The sequence below is a fragment of the Oryx dammah genome, unplaced genomic scaffold (assembly GCF_014754425.2).
Source record: "Oryx dammah isolate SB20612 unplaced genomic scaffold, SCBI_Odam_1.1 HiC_scaffold_2, whole genome shotgun sequence".
Classification (NCBI taxonomy): Eukaryota; Metazoa; Chordata; class Mammalia; order Artiodactyla; family Bovidae; genus Oryx; species Oryx dammah.
The window spans coordinates 158,468,124-158,487,911 of record NW_024070186.1 but is presented as its reverse complement, the minus strand read 5'-3'; the positions used below and the strand labels follow the sequence as shown (position 1 = coordinate 158,487,911).

The window sequence follows — 19,788 nt, the reverse complement described above, 5'->3', positions numbered from 1 at the left end:
CACAACTGAGTGACTGAACAACAACAGTGTGGGTAAATGTTTCGCCTATATTCTCTGCTAGGAGCTTGATAGTGTTGTGTCTTGTATTTACATTTTCAAGCCATTTTGAGTTTGGTTTTGTATATGGTGTGAAGGTGTGCTTTAACTTCATTGGTTTACATGTGACTGACTGTCCAGCTGTCCTAATACCACTTGCTGAAGAGACTGTCTTCTTGCCATTGTGTACTCTTGCCTCCTTTCTCAAAGGTGAATGGACCATGGTGTGTGGGTTTATTTCTGGGCTCTCCATTCTCTCCCACTGATCCAAAGGTCTGTCTTTACACGAAGATCACACACAGTTTTGATTACTGTAGCTTTGTAGCATTGTCTGAAGTCTGGGAGGGTTATGCCTCTAGCTTTGCTCTTTTCCCTCAGAATTGCTTTGGCAATTCTGGGTCTTTTTGGTTTCATACAAATTTTAGGATTACTTGTTCTCATTTGGTGAAAAACATCATGGGTAATTGCATAGGGATCACATTAAATCTACAGATTGCTTTGTCCAGTACGGCCATGGTAACTATATTAATTCCTCCACTCCAAAGGCATGGGATATCTTTCCATTTCCTTGAATCATCTTCGATTTCCTTTATCAGTGTTTCATAGTTTTCAACATAGAAATTTTTCACCTCGCTGGTCAAGTTTTGGAGAAGGAAATGGCAACCCACTCCAGTGTTTTTGCCTAGAGAATCCCTCTGGGGTCGCAGAGTTGGACACAACTGAAGTGACTTAGCAGCAGCGGAAGGTCAGGTTTATTTCTAAAATTTTAATTTCTTTTTCATGCGATTTTAAGCATGATTTACTCTTTCTACCCTTGACCTTAACCAAAGGCTGAGAAGCTATTTTTACTCTCTTTCTGGTATTTCAGTGTAAAGAAATGCCACGGATTTCTGTGTATTAATCTCGTGTCCTACTATGTTACTGAATTCACTTTATATGTTTGGATGGCTTTTGCGTGGAGTCTTTAGGGTTTTCTATATAGAGTCGTCATCTGCATTATGATGACAACTTTACCTCTTCCCTTCCAGTCTGGATGCCTTTTCTTTCTTCTTCCTGTTTTGGCTATGAGTTCCAATACTTTGTTAAATAGATGATGACAGTGGGATCCTTGCCTTCTTCCAGAAGTTAACAGGAAGGCTTTCAGCTTCTCATCGTTCAGTATTATGTTGGCTATACGTCTGTCAAGATTGGTTTTTATTATGTTGAAATATTTCCTCCATACCTACTTTGGTCAAATGCTTTTTGACCATGCTTTTTGAGAGTCAAATGCTTTTTCTCCATCTCTTTGAGATGACCACATGGTCTTTTCTTCTGCTGATGTGGTTAATCACGTTGACTGACTCACATGTGTTGAACCATCCTAGGGACTCTGGGACAAATCCAACTTGATTGTAGCATATCATCTTTTATGTATGTTGTTGGATTTGGTTTGCTAATATTGTGCTGAGAGTTTTCCATCTGAATTCATCAAAGATATGGCCGGTCATCATTTTTTGGTATTGGCGTGGATTTGTATCAGGCTGATGGTACATTCACAGATTGACTTTGGAAGTGTTTCCTCCTCTCAGCCTTCTGGAAGAGTATGAGAAGAATTAATATAAGTTCTTGGTATGTTTGGCAGAATTCTCAGTGAAGCCATCTGTTTGCACAGAGCTTTTTTAATTGGAAGTTTCTGCTGTACAGCAAGTGAATCAGTTATAGTATATATATATACAAATGCTGCTGTTGCAGATTAGTCTCTTCAGTTGTGTCCGACTCTATGTGACCCAACGGACTGCAGCCTGCCAGGCTCCTCTGTCCATGCGATTCTCTAGGCAAGAGTACTGGAGTGGGGTGCCATTCCCCCCTAATTCAGGTGGTCTTCCCAACCCAGGGATTGAATCCAGGTGTCCTGCATTCCAGACAGATTCTTTACTGTTGAGCCACCAGGGAAGCCCATATATATATACACACATCCTCTCTTTTTAAAATTTCCTTCCTATTTAAGTCACCACAATGCATTGACTTCCCTATGCCATACAGTAGGTTCTCACTAGTTATCTATTTTATACATATGAAGGGAGTTTTTAAATTACGGATTCTGTTTCACTTCCAGTGACTGGTCTATTCAAATTATGTTTCTTTTTGATTCAGTTTTGATGGGCTGCTATAGCTAGGTTGTTCATTTTGCTAGTATGTAACTTTTCATATGTTTATTTAACTTATATGCAGAGTACATCATGAGAAACACTGGGCTGGATCAAACACAAACTGGAATCAAGACTGCCAGGAGAAATATCAATAACCTCAGATATGCAGATGACAGCACCCTTATGGCAGAAAGTGAAGAACTAAAGAGCCTCTTGATGAAAGTGAAAGAGGAGAGTGAGAAAGTTGGCTTGAAGCTCAACATTCAGAAAACAAAGATCATGGTATCTGGTCCCATCACTTCATGGCGAATAGATGGGGAAATAGTGGAAACAGTGGCAGACTGTTTTTTTGGGCTCCCAAATCACCGCAGATGGTGAGTACGGCCATGAAATTAAAAGATGCTTGCTCCGTGGAAGAAAAGTTATGACCAACCTAGACAACATATTAAAAAGTAGAGACATTACTTTGCCAACAAAGGTCCTTCTAGTCAAAGTTTTGGTTTTTCCAGTAGTCATGCATGGATGTGAGAGTTGGACTATAAAGAAAGCTGAGTGCCAAAGAATTGATGCTTTTGAACTGTGGTGTTGGAGAAGACTCTTGAGAGTCCCTTGGACTGCAAGGAGATCCAATCAGTCCCTCCTAAAGGAAAGCAGTCCTGAATATTCATTGGAAGGACTGATGCTAAAGCTGAAACTCCAATACTTTGGCCACCTGCTGCAAAGAACTGACTCATCTGAAAAGACCCTGATGCTGGGAAAGACTGAAGGCAGGAGGAGAAGGGGACAAGAGGATGAGATTGTTGGATGGCATCACCAACTCAATGGACATGAGTTTGAGTACAAACTACACGAGCTGGTGATGGACAGGGAGGCCTGGTGTACCGCAGTCAATCCATGGGGTTGCAAAGAGTCAGACACGACTGAGCAACTGACATGATATTTTCTAATGATTTTTTTTATATTTCTGAGGTGTCAGTTGCCATTTCTTCTCTCTTCTTACCTCATTTGGGTCCTCTCTTTATTCTTCTTGGTGAGCCTGGCTAGAGATTTATCAGTATTTTTGTCCTTTTAAAATCCCAACTCTTGGTTTTATTGACTTTTTTCCTATTGTTTCATTTCTATTTATGTCCTTTCTGATCTTTATTCTGCTGACTTCATGTTTTGTTTGTTCTTCTTTCTTTAATTCTTTTAGGTGGTAGGTTAGGTTTTTTTTTTTTTTTTTTTACAAGGACCTGTATTGCTATGAACTTTTCAGGACTGCTTCTGCTATACCCATGGACTTCACATGGTTGTTTTCACTGCCTTTTGTCTTTAGGAGTTTCTCTTTGATTTCATCTCCGACCTATTAATGATATTTAGTAGCACCGTTTGTGTGTAATCATTTTTTCATTTCCCTTTCTGTGGTTGATTTCTAATTTCATGCAGTTGTGATTAGAAAAGATGCTTGAAATAATTTGTTCTCTTAAACGTGTTGAGATTTGTTCTGTGTCCTACTGTGTGGTCTATCTTAGAGAATGTTCCATGGATACTTATAAAGAACGTATATTCTGGGTTTTTTTGGATGTAGTGTCCTGTAGCTATCAATTAAGTCTAACTGTTCTATTGTGTCATTTAGGATCTCTGTTGCCTCACTGATTTTCTCTCTAGAAAATATGTCTATTGATGTCAGTGCGGTGTTAAAGTCGCCTACTATTATTGCATTCCATCAATTCTCCCTTTGTGTCTGTTAGTACCTGGTTTTTCACTTTTTTGTTTCTGGCTGTGCTGGGTGTGCACTGCCACATGTGAGCTTTCTCCAGCTGCAGTGCAAGGGCTTCATGCTGCAATGCACAGACTACCCTTATTGCAGAGCACGAGTTCTAGAGAACATGGGCTCAGTAGTTGCAGCATGTGGGATCTTAGTTCCCAAACCAGGAGCATGGCAGTGAAAGCACCAAGTCTTAACCACTGGACCACCAAGAATTCCCTATTGCTTTTAACGCCTATTTTGTCTGATATGAGTACTGTGACCTCCATTTTCTCGTCATTTCTCATATGAAATATCTTTATTCCATCCACTCACTTTCAATCTCTGTGTCCTTCCCTCTAAAGTGGATCTCTTATAGGTAGCCTATTGTAAGTTCTTTTATTATCCAACCTGACACTTTGTATCTTTTGATCAGAGCATTTAGTCCACTGACATTTAAAGCAACTACTGATAAGTATATATTTATTGCCATTTAAATCTTGTTTTCCAGCTAATTTTATATTTCTTTTTGGTGCTGCTTTGCACTTTTCATTTTCCCTTTTGTGGCCTGATGGGTTTTTTTGGTCTCATTCTCGAGTTCCTTTCTGTTTGGTTTTGGTGAATCTACTCCTTGTTTTTGATTTGTGGTTACCTTGGTTCTCAAATATGTGAACCCAGAAATGTGTCTACCAGCTTTACACTGGCAGTCATATAAATTCAAATACATTCCAAAAGATCTACACTTCCTTATTCCCCTCCCCCACATTTTGTGATTTTGAGGTCTTATCTTACATCTTCATGTTTATCCTTTGCTGTTCACTGTAGTTGTAATCGCTTTCACAGAATTTATTTTTTTTACTCTATATACTAGCTTATCTAAAGTGATCTTTAGTCCTTTTAATAGATTTCTCTTTCTTATTGTGGTATTTCCCTTTCCTATAGACTCCTGCTTCTCTTTTTATTTAGAAAGGACCTCTTACTATTCCTTTTAGGATAGGTTTAATATCGCAGACACTAAATTCCTTTAGTATTTGTTTGTCTGTGAAGTTCGCTCTCCTTCAGCTCCAAATGATCATCTTGCTGGGTTGAGTATCCTAAATGGAAGGTTTTTCCCTATCAGGACTCTGAATTTATTTTGTCACTCCGTTCTAGCCTGGACCATTTCTGTAAAGAAATCAGCTGATAGCCTTGTGGGGGTTGCTTCGTAACTGACTCTTTGTTTTTCTCTTGCTGCCTTTAGAATCCTCTCTTTATCTTTTGTCATGATGTGCCCTGGAGTAGGTCTGTTTGGGTTCTTGTTGTTTGGGACCCTCTGTGCTTCTGGTCCCTTGAAAACTGTTTCCCACTTTAGGTCTGGAAAACTTTCAAAATTTATTTTTGATTCCCTTTTCTCTTTCTTCTCCCCTTGGGTCTCCTTCTACACGTAGATTGGCACACTTCATATTATTCCACTGATCCTGTATGTTGCTTTCATTTTTTTCATTTGTCTGTTCTGATTGGGTGATTTCTGTTATTCTATCTTCCAGATCAATTATTCGTTCTTCTGAATTATTTAATTAACGGTTTACTGTCTTTAGCTCGGTTTTCATCTTGGTAATTTAATTATCTAATTTTGATTGGCTCCTCTTTATATTTTCTAGATCCTTATGCCAGTTATCTGCATTTCTAATGAAAGCCTTTCTTAATTCCTTCAGCATTTTTATTACCTCCTTTTTGAGCATGGGGTAGACTAGAAAGGTGTATTTCATTATTTGTTCTCTCAGGAGATTTCCCTCATTCTTTTATTTTCTTAAGGATTTAAACGTCTTATTCTTACAAGTCACATATGATGAACACAAAAGCCTCCCACACGGGCACCACTCCGCAGGAAGAGCTGTCCCAGGAGAAGGGTGGTGGAACAAGGAGAAGCCTGAGCAGCCCAGAGCCCATGGTGGAGTGGGGCCAGGGCCTGAGGGCCTCCGACAGAGGCGCTCCAGCAGCCACAGCACGTGTGCTCAGTGGTCCAGTCCACTGCCAGCTTGCTTTGGGGACCCAGCAAACATGGCTCAACCAAAACTGGTGTCCCATGTTTGAATGTACCACAGGAAGCAGAGGTTCTCATACCCCGGCCCTTTCCATTCTGTGATCAGGTTTTATCTTCGTAGCTTTCTTTAACATAATATTCACACAGGCCTCTACTTAGGGCTTTCTGCTTGTAGAGGAGGTCAAAAATAGAGGGGCTTTCTGGTAGTGGATACTGAAGGTGAGGTTCTACTTTGCTTTTCCCTTCTCAGGTTCTGTTTCAGCGCCTGTCATCTTTTGAGCCAATCCATTCCAACACTGGCTTCATTAACTAATAGTCACCCAGGAGAGCTTTTCAGCTCTTTCTGACTCTAGGCAGTCTTTCCCATAAGATGATGTGCAAAGACCTTAGGGTCTGTTTGTTAAGAGTGTAGCTGAAAGACCCCTGTGTCCAGTTACAAGCATGGGTTCTTATTCAGCTCTACCAGTCCCTCCATGACGCAGGGGGATCACATTCCCTCTCTGGTCCTTGGTCTGATCAGAACCTCTGTCACCACTGGATGCCCCTTCTCTATACTCTTGTTCTTTTAACTGGGAGTAGTTCCTCTGGTTTTTCCTTTTACTTAAATTTCTCTGAGCCTGTGAATTTAGGAGAAACAGTTATCTGGGCAGGCAGACCCCAGGAGCCAGCTCCCCCACCGCTGTGTCAGAAGGGAAGGTTCAGAGAGGATGAGAGCCTGCAGGGAACATGGTCTCCACTGAGACCAAGTGCTTGAGACTGAACCCCCTCAACCCCGGGGAAACACACAGCAGAGCACTCCCAGCATGTTCTGATGACGCTGGAGAGGGAACCAAGAAAAACGGATCAGTTCTTACACAGGTCTCCCCAACAAAGGGTTCTGGAACAAGTGGACATTCTTGCCCCTCCATCCCAGACAAACACAACAGCAGCAGCAAGATTTAAAGAGCTGGGGAGCCATGTCACGTGGTACCTGTAATTGTGATAACCACATTTTACGTTAAACTGCTGTTTTGAGACTTCCTTTTTTTTTAAGAGAAATTGAACAGGGCCTGCTTTATGACTAGAGACCATTCTGAGGTTACGATCCCTTTCCTCTTCTCACAAATCAAAGTTCTAGGAGTGGCTGGAGGCTGGAGCCAGCACAGGGAGGCCTGGCCCTAACCAGACTGGGGAGGAGCACACGCAGGAGAATCAGGCCCGGTCCTGCTCACACAGAGCGATGCAAAGACCCCTCTGAGTCCTCCACCAGTGACTTCAACAGAACAGGCAACAGAGTAACTCCTCTGTGTGCATCGGAGTCGAGCTTTCTTTTCTTATATTTTTCATTTACTTCTCTGCAAAGTTAACTTGATAAGTCTAATAAACATGTGCCAAATTCTATGCTGCTGGGTCTGCGACCAATGTAATGAGATTTAATTTTAGAGCTTTTCTCAATTCATTTGCTCCTTAATCTAATTCTACAATTTTATAATGAAAGGAGATAGACAGTTATTTGGAAACAGTCTACATGAGAGGCAGGGATGGGAAGTGAGATAAATACTCAATGTTCTGATGTCAAGGACTAGTTTTTCCAAAGGCACCTTCCTAACTCCCCCCAACTCTCTCACTTTTACAGGATTTTTGCTTTGTTCTTAAAAGCTGGTGTCTGTTGTCAAAAGAACACACAATACATCAATGGAGCAGAATTTAAAGTCTGGAAATAGACCCAACAGTATAGTCAACAGACCTTAGACAAGGGTGAAAAAGCAGAGAATAGGGGAAGCAAGTGGGGCCAGTCCCACTGGACACACCCACAGGCCACAATTTGGACCTCAGCACAAACAACATGGTGTGCACCAAAGTCAATTCAGAGTGGATTTATATATCAAACCATAAAACTTTTAGAAAAAAACACTGGAAAAAATCTTGTGAACTTGAGTTCAGCAAAGACTTCTTAGACATACTAAAAGCATGATCCAAATATGAAAAAAACAATGAAACAACAAACTGGACTACACCACAGCTGAAAATGGTTACCCTGTGAAGGTCACTGATAAAGCCACTAAGATGAACCACAGACTGGGAGGGAACGTCTGTAAGTCACTTGCCTGACACAAGACTTGTCTGGAACAAATGAAAGACATTCAAAATTCAGTGGGCACAAGACCTGAAGTGGCACCCCACAAGAGACGACCAGTAGGTCTTCAGAAGGTGTTCAATACCAGCCCTCAGGGAAATGAAGTGAAAAACCACAGTGAGACACCCCTTCACCAGCAAAGTGGCTCAGAAGATCAGACAGTCTGAGCACACCCAGCGTGGGGCACATGGGGGCACCCGGAAGCCTCCTTGGAAAGCAAGCGGGCAGTCTCCTGTAAGGTCTACACACACACCCACCACTCCTTCCCTGGGAATCTATGACAAATGTTGGAGTCAATGGCAAGTCCTTCACTCTCTGTAAACTGCCTATGTCCCTTACCAGGGAGTGGGGGAAGGATGAACAGACCATGGATCCACACAGCCACAGGGATGACACTCCCGGGAAGGCTCGTGCACATACCACCACTCAAACCTTTAGATCCTGGAGCTAACACAGCTCCCACCCGACAGGCACAAGGCAGGCATGAGGGCAGGAAGGAAGGCAGGCAGGTCTGACACTGACGGTGCACAGGTGGATGGGGGTAATAAACAACACTGGGGCCGGGGCCGCTGGCCTCCAACCATACCCCACACCTCTGGGAAGCTTGGTGTGCCCAGTGATGCCAGCTGGCCAAGCCACCTGCTCCTCCTGGCCACCGGGACGAGTCTCTGCTCTTTTATACATGGTGGTCCAAACAACCTGGTCACTCTCAGGCCTGCTCAAATGGGTGGCAGTTCAGACACAGAGCCTAGGAACCCACTGCCAGCCTCTGTGAGCACAGATGCTGGGCCAGAGCCAAAGCGCAAAAGCACATGGTCAGCCCACCTGGCAGGCCCTCAGCCTGAGGGACAGGGGCCCACCGGCCATCCAACATCAGGCCAAGGAAGGAGAGCAGCTGGGGTGCCAACACGGCTGTCAGAAAAACGCACAGGACAGAGGGCCTTCCAGAGGCAAGAGGAGCTCCCACACCACAAAGCACGAGACTGAGGAGAAGAGTGAGACCGTGAGAGTGAGGGCTGAGTGGAGACCTGCAAAGAACAGGGATGGACCCCAGGTCGGGGAGAAGCTGGCGCAGGTCAATCCACTCCCCTGGGCTGGCCACCTCCTAACGGGCAGATGCTTAGCTGCAAGGAGATAAGGGTTAACTCTGACAAGTTCAAGTTTTAATGGTTCTCACTGAGAAAAGGGGAGAAAACTGCATGTATTTCAAGGTCCATATTTGAGAAAAAAGTGCAAACTCATGGGAGCCAGCCTGCCACCCACGCCACCTACTCACCCAGCCTGAATGAGCTCGTTCAGCTTCGTGGCATTCTTGTCGTCCATGCCTTCGGTGCAAAAACAAACACATGTGAGCATCAAGGTGCCAGGAGCAGAGCCCAGCCAGATTCCATGTGATTACCTTCAGCGCACAATCCAAACCACTTAATGGAGCACCAGGGCCTCCCAGAATAACACCCATGTCAGCTGCAGCCCCCCAGAACCCACATGTCACCTGCACCAAGAGCACTGTCCCCTCTCCACCAACCACTCGCCCACAACTACCTCATGAGACACTACCGTTTCCTGGGGACCATCATGCCCCACTACGCTTGTCCTGCTGGGTTCCTGAGCTACTTGTGGGCTTGCCTCCAACAGCTCTGCCAAAGCATGGGCTGAGGCCCTGTGGGTTTACTAGAGTGGACGCACACCACGCCCCCTCAACCCAGGGTCGACAGGAAGTCGACAAAAGGACAAGGCTGGGGGAGCCTTCTGTGGGGAGGGGTCCAGCTGGGTGACACGGATGGGAAGACCAAAGACAGGGCCCCAGCACTGGGCCAGCACTCCAGGACCAGGAGTGCTTCAGGGCAGGACAGGGATTCAGGGCTCAGCAGAGCACTCAGAGCAGGAGCCAGGAATCTGTTTAGGAGTCCTCAGCCTGCAGGAGGAGGGGCAGGGAGCCAGGACACCTGGCCCTTCCTTCAGAGGCTCCTGGAAGTCCTGCCTGTTTCAGGGAGCACAGGTCACCGAGGGAATGCCCGCCCCACCAGCCTGCCCACTGTGACGCACTCGGTGGCAGCTCAGCCTCATCTTACAAGGTGGCCCTGCAGGGGTGTGCCTTCCCAAGCCATGTTGACAGGCTGCAGCCTCACGTGTACAGTCACACGGGAAGGCCAGAACACCTGTACAGCTAAAAGGAATCTAGTTACGAGGAGACGCTGAGACCAAGGCAAAGGGAGGGTCCCAGACCCCGCAGAGCACCAGAGTTGGGAAAGACCAGGAAGTGGGGCTGTTCTAAGTCCAGACCCAGGAGACACAGCAGCTGTGAATGGGCATGTTGTGGACAGGTGTGCACCGTCTGGCGTGGTGGATGTCCTGGGAGACCTGAGTTGGGCAGGAGACCAGTGAGGCTGTGGTGCCCACTGGAAACATCTTACACATGCTGGGCGTGCAGGGGAACATCCTTGTTCTCAGGGGCCAGCGGCTGAGGGGTTCACAGAGTGCTTGGGCGTTTGCAACTTCCAGTCCCATGGGTGACCAAGAAGAAAGCCAGTGTGTGGAGGGGCTGGGGGCAGGAGAGGTAACACAGATATGGCCAAGGTTCAGGCCAGTAAAATCTAAACGACATTGTGTGAGGTCAATACATCCTCCTTCAATACTTCTACATGTTAAAACATTCTGTACATTAAAATGTTTTCAGGCTGAAAGCTGGGAAGAAAACAAAGAGCCCCAGGACTAAAGCTGCAGCTCCACCGGGAGGAGGCCCTGGGGAAGGTACTCACAGCCCCCGATCTTCTTGCGCAGCTCCCCGTAGCAGATGAGGCCATACAGCTCTTGGGACGACTTCTTGAGCCCACGGGAGAACACTGAAAACGAGGGAAGGTGCAGCTTCAGAAGGAGAGCACGGACGTGCAGGGCTCAAGGTCATGCCAGGGCACTGGGGGTGCTTCTTGGCTTTGACCCCTGCTCCCTGGACCACAAGGCAGAGTACACAGCAATATGGTGCTGTTTTTGCCCTTTTCAAAAGAAAAAGAGGGAAGAGGGGACTCTAACAGGCAGGGCAATGTCCCTAGAGAGAAAATGGAATGCCCAACACGGTGGGCTTCCACCAGGCGGCGTGGGAGTGTGGGATCACCTCTCTGTGCACAGACCCGGCTGAGCCCCGACACGGGCTCAGGGGAGGGTGGAGAGTGGTGGGGGCCGGGCAGCACAGACAGATCTAAGAAGCTCAGAACAGAAACAGCAAGACTGACAGGCGGATAGGAGACATCCACGAAGATTCAAAGGAAAGACAGGGACACTGTCACGGGAAGTGCAGTGACCATCACAACTGTGACTGTCTGGAGCTTGGTACACAGTCCCGAGAGCCCTGCTGCTGGCCATGGCATCGAGAAAGGACTTCTCCAGGGCAGAGGACAGCAAACCATGGCTTGCGAGCCAGACCCAGCCAGGGCTCTCTGTAAACACGCAAATCAGCAGCAGCAGCACGCAGTCCTCCACGCCCCGTCCACGCGAGCGAGGAAGCAGGGTGAAGCAGTTTCAGTAGACAGTAACCCTCCAAAGCCAGACTTCTTATACAAGGACAGTTCGAACCACCCCTGGGCCTTTCCAGGCTGGAGGAAGCCCTGGCCCTGGCACCCTGACCACAGGGAGAAGCAGCCGGGAAGCTGGAGGTGCCATCGGGTAGGCGAGAACTCGCTGCCTGGCCAAAGACCACCTGCGAGGCACAGGCAGAGTTCACAGGAGTGGTGTGAGCGGTCATCCTGCATCAGCACTGCTGCTAATCGGGAGTGTCAGAACCGGGCAGTCACAGGAGGGACCGAGCCATGAGAAGTGGCAGAAGTGACACGGACACGGCTCTCCCAGCATGTGGACAAAGGAGGCGGCAATGCCTCCCCAAGGACAGAGAAGCTAACGGAAGGGGTGCTCTGAGCAGCAGTCAGGACTGCACCTGGCATGACCTAGGCGTGTGACTTAAAGACAGTACCACACAAACCAGACTCAAACATAGGTGACGAGGGCCTAGGAAAGCCCTGGATGGCCAGCCCCCCACCACCAGCCTTCCACACCAGGCCCAGCCCACTCCTAACCCACCAGGGCCCCCTGGGGAGAAAGACAGGTAACGAAGAGGTAGGATCCAGGACCACGGTACCCTCCCTCCCAGCAAGCGAGCCAGGCAACCAGACGCCACAGGCGTCCTCGCAGTTCAGCCCAACCGCCAGCTACAAGGCCTCCTGCCAGCAGGCGTGCTGAGCCGAGGACACTCCAGGCCGTGTGCTGGGTGGGCACGGGGCCAGGGAGAGGCGGGCAGGCGGCGCTCACCGTTGTCGAAGTCGATGTACTTGGTGATCTTGTGCCACGTGCGATAGTAGAAGTGCCGCACCTGCTCCTTATTCTTCACCATGCCGGCCGGCCTGCCCTTCTTCCGGTACTTCAGGGCGATGTTGTTCTGGATGGCCTCAAAGTCCTTCCCGTGCTGCAAGACAGAGCCCGCGGCACGCACAATCACGACGAGGCAGCCTCTGGACAAGGCAGATGCTTCACAGATCTTACTGGGCGTGACCTGCAGCCCGGCTTCCCTACAACCTCAGGTTTCCATCAGAACAATGGACAAAGCAGCAACAGAACGACCTTAACAGGTGGATATCAAGAGGCAAGGAGCCCGGAGAAGGAGAAACGTAAAGCTTATCACTTGGACAAAGAGCTTAACGTCTAGAGTTCTTTAGAGCCCATGAAATGAGACAACCCCATAAACAATAATCAGCAGATATGACAGGATGGAGGAGCTCAGGGTGTTGTGTATCTGGTATCTTAACGCGTCAACTATTCAGAAACAGTCTCACCAATTCAATCATACAAAAGGTATTAAACAGGATCACACAGAATGTTCTCTGAATACAGCTGTGGACCTTCCTTCAGCAACTCCATGCAGAAGCCAAGTACAGCTTAGATTTTTTAGGACGGAATTTACACTCCAGAGAACACAGTGTCAATGCTGTCCAGGTACTGCCCATGACTGAAACTCACACAAAGCAAGCAAGAGCATGGGAGGGGACCTGGAGGTAACAGCACGCCGGCAGCAATGAGCACCATGGGTGCCCAAGGCTTGGCTTCTAAATCCCACTTTCCAAAAGGAACAGAGTTCCTTGGGAAAATGGGCATTGCCAAGTCTGGGGCAAGGAAAACACCAGGAATGTCTAGAGCGTCCTGTGGTGCCAGAGAGAAAGGAAGTACTCAAGGTTGAACGGAAACATGTTAGAAGGACACAGGAGCCAACATAAATGGAGAAGGGACGGCTCCTGGCGTGGGGTTCCCAATTAATAAATGTACACAGAATAAGGGAGCCAGAAGGTTGGCACTGGGTACGCACCACAGTAATAGTTGTTCCAGTAAGCAGCACTGGTTGCTTAAATTAGAAGAAGGAAAAATGATGCGAAACAAGGTATTCACACAGTTTCAAAGTTAAAAAAAGAGGAAGACTTGGCAGTGGAGAACCTGAGAGATGCAACCTGAATGCAGAGACCAAGGTTCACACAGCAGGCCCGAGAGCACAGCAGAGGCTACCACAAGGACACACCAAGGATGCACAGCACTCCTGCGGCACTCTCAACACAAAGCTTAAGCTCAACCACAAGGAAATGTCAGGTGAGCCCAATGCGTCACAAGAGACCAGGGTAAAGAGGGGAGACTGAGGGAACTGTCCCAACTGGGAGGAGCCAACTACAATGTGCGTCAATGTGACCCGGGGGAGGACCCCAGAGGAAACACTGATGACATCAGGCTGATCCTCCTCACTATGTGGTCACCCTGCAGTCACGAGGGTATCAGGGAAGCAGGAAAAGGGCATGTGAACATTCCCTGTATTCTTTTTGCGGTTTTTCCAACTCTGAAATCATTTCGAAATTTAAGATCAAAAAGTAAAAATCCTAAAGAGTGAATACTCATTCTCTGTGTTAAAAGAAACAATGGCAGGTGAGCCAGGACAAGACAGAGTTGCACATGAAGTGCCTCCTCCAGCATCTAGCTGAGGTACTTCCTCTCCCACAAAACTGCCACCAGCTGCAAGGGGAAGGCCCAGAGGGATGGGCCCCACTCTGAGCCACTGGAGAGCATCTTAGAAGAGAGAAGCAAAGACACTTCCTAACAGCCACCTCACTAGAAACAGCTTTGAAGGTCACACCAAGGAGCTGAAGGGCCAAGGTCAGAGGGCAAGGCCTAGGGCCACCAGGTGGGATATGATGGGGGAGCCCCACTGGCCCTGCAGGCTCCAGGAAGCTTACCTCGTACAGCCCCTCAAAGAAAGTGTTTTTGTCCTCTGTGCTCCAGGACTCCCACTGCCGCCGAACCTTCTTGCCTTCCTCCTTCTCCCCACCCGAAGACCCCAGGTTCCTGGAGGAGGAGCGAGAGCCCCCTGCAGGGGCAGCAGGGGCAACCCCGGGCCCATTTGCAGCCGATGATCCGCCACCATCAGCTCCTTGGAGAGAAAGAACCTTACAGTGAGTGATCTGTTACCAACAGAAGCTGCCCCAGGCCCTGCCCCCAGCAAGTGAGTGACATGGTCCTGCCCTGACCTCTGACCCTCGTGAACGGTTAAACAGTGAGAAAAAGGAAACAGAGCATTTATGTGGCACCACTGAGAGTACAAGGACAAGGCCTTGCGGAGGTACTCAGCACCTGTCTTTCTCAAATGAAGTTTTGGGTAAAGTAATTATATTTTCAAACAAACAAATTGAAATTCAAAATCAAGAAAACGTCCACATGTGTGTAAGACACTACCTTCTTAAAGCTACAACTGGAACTTCAAAATATGGGCCACACGACCCCACAGAACCTTTTAAAAGTCTCAAAACTCCCGTTTTTCTTGATCACTTTTTATCAACAAAGTCTGGTGTTCTGAGAGTGAGTGACAACCCACACACGCTTTTGATGCGCCAGTTCCGTATCTTGAGATGAGTCCTTGCAGACGCTGCTGGAGGCGGCAGCACGTACAGTCCAGCGTGGGGGTCCAAGCCAGGCCCAGGACCAGGGCTCCAGGCTCCCAGGAGGGCACAGGCAGTGAGGCCAAGGCAAAGGCCACAGATAACCATACACTTTACAACCTAACCCAGCCCTCCCACCTATTCCAGTTCCTTCCTCTCAGATGGAAGGGGAACTCCCAGCGTATTTTTGTGATAACCAGTATTCTCTTTTCTCGGAACCACAGGGCCATCCAATGGTTAGAATCTGCAAACTCTAAATGACAAGGGTAAAAATAAGATCATAAAAACAAAAGTGCTTCAAACAGGAAAAGCTAAACAAGTGCAGATAACTGTTAAAATGCTTTCTTGATGAGATAATCATAAGCTTTTCCGTCAGATCCACTTCCCGGTCAGTTTGCTGGGGGCCCTCCTTGGGCAGACATGTGCTCACTGGGAACTCGGGGCCATGTTTCCCTCACCCCTTCGAGAGGGTTCTGCCTCCAAAGGGAATAAAAGACAATCGTGAGAAATAAAAGAAGTGACAAATTAAAAGTGATTCCATGCATGCTTGCAAAGACCACCCCTGCAGAATCCAAGTGCAGGGGCTGTCTGGGGCCCCGGGCAGGGCGGAGTCACTCTCCCCTCTGATGCCTCACTGTGCCTTTCAAGGTGTGGATCCTTGTAATCACATCGACATGTGTGCGTGCTCTGTCACTCAGGCGTGCCTGACTCTTCAACCCCATGGACTACAGCCCGTCAGGTTCCTCTGTCCATGGCATTTTCCAAGTAAGAGTAATGGAGTGGGCTGCCATTTCCAGCGGATCTTCAGACCCAAGGATCGAACCTGCATATCTTGCATCTCCTGCATTGGTAGGCAGAATCTTTACCACTGAGCCACCTGAGAAGGCCTAACGTCAACATAAGCAGTATCTAAAAAAAGCTGATCCTATCAGTCAGCTACTGGGCATGAGAATGTATTCATATGTGTAGAAAAACCACTCAGGTACATGGAATGCGCTTGATTCTCCTGTGGGGAAAGGTGTTATCAGGCCAGCGGGCCACCTTCAGAAAGCAACATGCTCAGGTAACAGAATTCACAATTTCTCAGAGCTGTATAGCCCAATTAGACAATCACTAACGAGGCTACTCAAATTTAAATCTTAATTAAATAAAACACCAGTTCCTTAGTCACACCAGCCACAGCTCTAGTGGTCAGGGTCCACAGGGGGCCAGGGGTTCCCATGCCAGACAGCGCGGGAGGGACCCTTCTGTCACTGCACCTGTATGTTCACCCCTCGCATCCTAGACACAGTCAGGGAAGACAACCCGGTCCCAAGCTGCCTCCTTCCGCTTTGTGAGGCTCAGCAGCCCTGTACCTCAGGATCCCCGGGCACAGAGCGGGGGAAGGACGCCCTCGCCACAGGACCTGACTTTGTCAGTTCCTCACCAACCCAAACCCAACCCCTGACCTAACTCATGAGCCCGGCATGTCCCAAGATGTTTCAACAGGCAAGGCAACTCAGCTCGTGTGCAGGGATCGTCGGTTTCGTTCCACTGTGCGCAGGTCAGAGACGCTTCTCCATGAGCTCAAGATCAGGTCACGGGTGCCATTTAAAACCCACTCTCAAATAAAAGAAATTCTGGTTGACTTGGAGCCCGTAACTCCTCATGAGTACTCCTCTGAGGCAGGGCTGTCTGTCCACCTCTGCACCACCCACAAAAAGGATTTCAGAGTCATTTTCAACTTCTGACAACACGTTCACTAAACCCTCCTTTTCCAAGACAAAGGCAACTTACTAACAATCACAGCTCAGGTTTACCTTTGCCAGCCCACACTGGTATCAACGTACTTGAAATAACACATTTTTGAAAATTCTGTTAACGAAGGCCTCCTGCTGGCTTTTGTGAAATTTCGCTGGTGACCCGCAACAAGGAGGATGAACAGTGATGGAAAACTGAATGGAAGCATCTCTGGGCCTGGAGGGACCTCAGGGGTACCCACAGAATACACCAAACCAGCAGACGTGAAGGAAAGGGCGACTTAAAAGCTGCTCCGAGGAGGTCCTTGAGTCCATCAACCATGCCCTCTTCAAGGCCAGAGGTCAGAGCAGCGATGCTCAGCCTCTCCTGCTCAGGTTTCAAAAACAGTTCATCCTCAGTAGAGGAAAATAAAGCTAAGGACCCTCAGGCAACCATTTCCACATCTGCTGCCCGTCACTCTAGACCTTGAATGCTTCTCAGAAACAGAGTAAAATCACAAAGCTTCATGGGGGGAGAGAACACAGCACCTGGTACATCCCTGAAAATTCAGACGAGGAGGAAGAACGGCGGCCCACCTGAGCTCTGGTTCCTTCAAGCGCTGCGACTCAAGTGGGAAAAGACATGCAGGATAAGAGACACTAGGAGAACGAGATGGTTACCAGGAAAAGTCCAGACAGAAAGAGTGACGACTGAAGGGGGAAGACAGAGAAGCCAGCGAGAAGAATGGAGGCGCAGGAAGGCAAGGGGGGCTGGGGGGCGTCGAGAAGACAACTCTAAACAAGCCTTAGTGGGCGTGGGGCTCTCCCTGAGGTGGGCGTGGGTATGCACAGGCCCCAAGTCAACGGGACACCTGCAACCGTGCTTGAGGCCACAAAGAGGTTAGTCAGAGCCTGCACGTGAGAAGTTAGCACTGGGAAGGCAGGAGGGAAAGGACGCACGAGACCAGAGCCTGGCAGCCTCTCTACCTCAGAGCAGGGAATGGCTGCGTCAGGCCTCACAGTGCGCTCAGCGAGAGCTGGGGAGCCGGCGCCGTCACTCCCACCCACCACTGGCCCCGGAGGCCCGGCGCCACCTTGGAACAGGCCATTCAGCGCCCTTTCTGGTCTCCCAGACCACCCACTCGGGCTGCACCCTTCTCCAGGGCTCACATTTGAGGAACACAGATGTGCAGCCTCTGTCTGCGTCCCCCGCTGCCCGGCCGTCCACTCCAGACAAGCTAGACCGCCCGTTCTCTCTGCCCGTGCCCCCTCAGCACCGCGCAGCAGAGAACCAGCCATCTTTCTGCCAGAAGCGCAGGCGCCCAGCCCCGAGGAGCGTGTCTGGACGCCCTGCTCCCTTCTGTCCTCGTGTGCAGTCACCATCACCAAGGGGAAAGAAGCCCTGAAAGCGGGAAAGCCGCACGGTCCAGGCGGCCGGGGCCCAGCCAGTTCCCCTCCTCTCACTCCAGACCTGGCGTCATCCTCCCAGGACACCAGGACGTGTGACATCCCGGTGGCCATCACCCGGGCCGTGGCTGCCTCAGCATTTACGACACACAGAGTCACGGGCAAACGAGGGAGAGAACCTGGTCTCAGTGGCCCCTGTCTGTGACGGAGGCGGTGGCAGGCTCAGGAGTTGTGGGGACGCTGGCCTAGCATGGCCGTGTGACTTCCCGGGGGACGCTGAGGATGTGGTGACACCCCATCACGGCACACTCTCTGTCCTCAGCCTTCCTCTGGAGCCTGCAAACTTCCTGAGCATAACATCAAAGTCCCAGGGGACAGGAAGACCCTGTCGGGCTGGACTCGAGGGCTTCAGAAACATCCACCCAAGCCCGCCTGCACTGGGCAAGAGGCGCACTCCCGTCTCGCCGCCTGCCTGCCCCCAGCCCCGCTAGGGCGCCGCTTGGCACCGCGGAGGCTCACGGCCGGGAGGGCGGCATGCCCGAAAGGAGGCCCAGCAGACGCCCCAGGCTGTGCTCAGTCCAAACGGGAGGTGTGATGCCCAGGGTCTCAGAGGTACTTCTGTGCCGCTGCTGAAAAAGCCTTCTCCACCAAGGCACACGGGGGGCGGTTCCCAGGAAGGGTGCCGCCCCACGGACGAATCCAAGCACCCCCATCCCCACTGCCCACCACGTCCGCTGGGCCCCGAGAGCCACGTGCTGCCCACCAGGACTGCCCCCAGCACTTGGCACTCCATCTGCCTCAGCGGCACCTCGTGACGCTCAGTGTCCCCCTCTCTCAAACCAGGCGTGGCCTCCCTTGAAGACTTTCGCTCCTCTCACAGATGTTTAAGACAAACACAACTACGACCCAGTGTTCCCACTAAATCGTACACCCTCCTTACGGAGTAACATGGGGACCACAACTCCCAGGCACATTTCACACGCTGGTCCTCGGTGCTGAGAACACCACCCTTTCTTGATGTGATAAAGCACTCCAGCACACCCCCATCCAGGACAAAGACGGTTTTTGCATCTGTGACTCCGCTATCTTTGTATTTTCATATCATCTGAAACAGGACACAACGTGCTGCTGCTGCTGCTGCTGCTGCTTCGCGACCCCATGGACTGCAGCCCACCAGGCTCCTCCGTCCATGGGATTTTCCAGGCAAATGAAATGAAAACCCTGACGCGTGTACACTCTGGGCACCAGACAACTGCAGAAGTTCACGAGACACCGTGGAAACATCGGTGTCGACGCTGAAAGTCAAGAAGTACTAATACTCCATAGTTAGCTCAGCCTTTAAACCAAAATTCAACTGTTCCCTTACCTACTTGCCCAGGCTATCTGTCCACGTCTTGGACGTGAAGCCGGCCCAGGGCACAGCTCTGACTGAGGGACTCCCTAGAAGCTCTGCTCCACAGGCGGGCTCCCCTCCATCTGGCATGGCTCTGTTGTGACCACTCTGACATGGCCTGGGCCGGCAGGTCTCCTGACCCACTGCACACAGAGGGGGGCCAGTGTCACCCAATAGATCCCATGTCGCAGTCCCCATGTCTCCTGCACACGCAGCCTTGGTGGGGAGAGAGGCACGTGCTGGACACAGCTGGAAGAACAGCCTGCCTCTCACTTCTCCTCTCA

The 19,788-nt window shown here is 49.5% G+C and overlaps 1 protein-coding gene across 1 annotated transcript in view; it reads right to left on the bottom strand.

The window, feature by feature from the left end:
* The window catches only part of CRAMP1 (cramped chromatin regulator homolog 1), a 44,398-nt gene that overhangs the window by 18,229 nt on the left and 6,381 nt on the right, over positions 1 to 19,788 (bottom strand). The window contains exons 3-6 of the mRNA XM_040253654.1: positions 14,288 to 14,481; positions 12,330 to 12,483; positions 10,790 to 10,873; positions 9,307 to 9,355 (exon numbers count right to left, since the gene is read on the bottom strand). Coding sequence (XP_040109588.1) covers positions 9,307 to 9,355; positions 10,790 to 10,873; positions 12,330 to 12,483; positions 14,288 to 14,481 — 481 coding nt within the window. The remainder of the gene's footprint in view (positions 1 to 9,306; positions 9,356 to 10,789; positions 10,874 to 12,329; positions 12,484 to 14,287; positions 14,482 to 19,788) is intronic.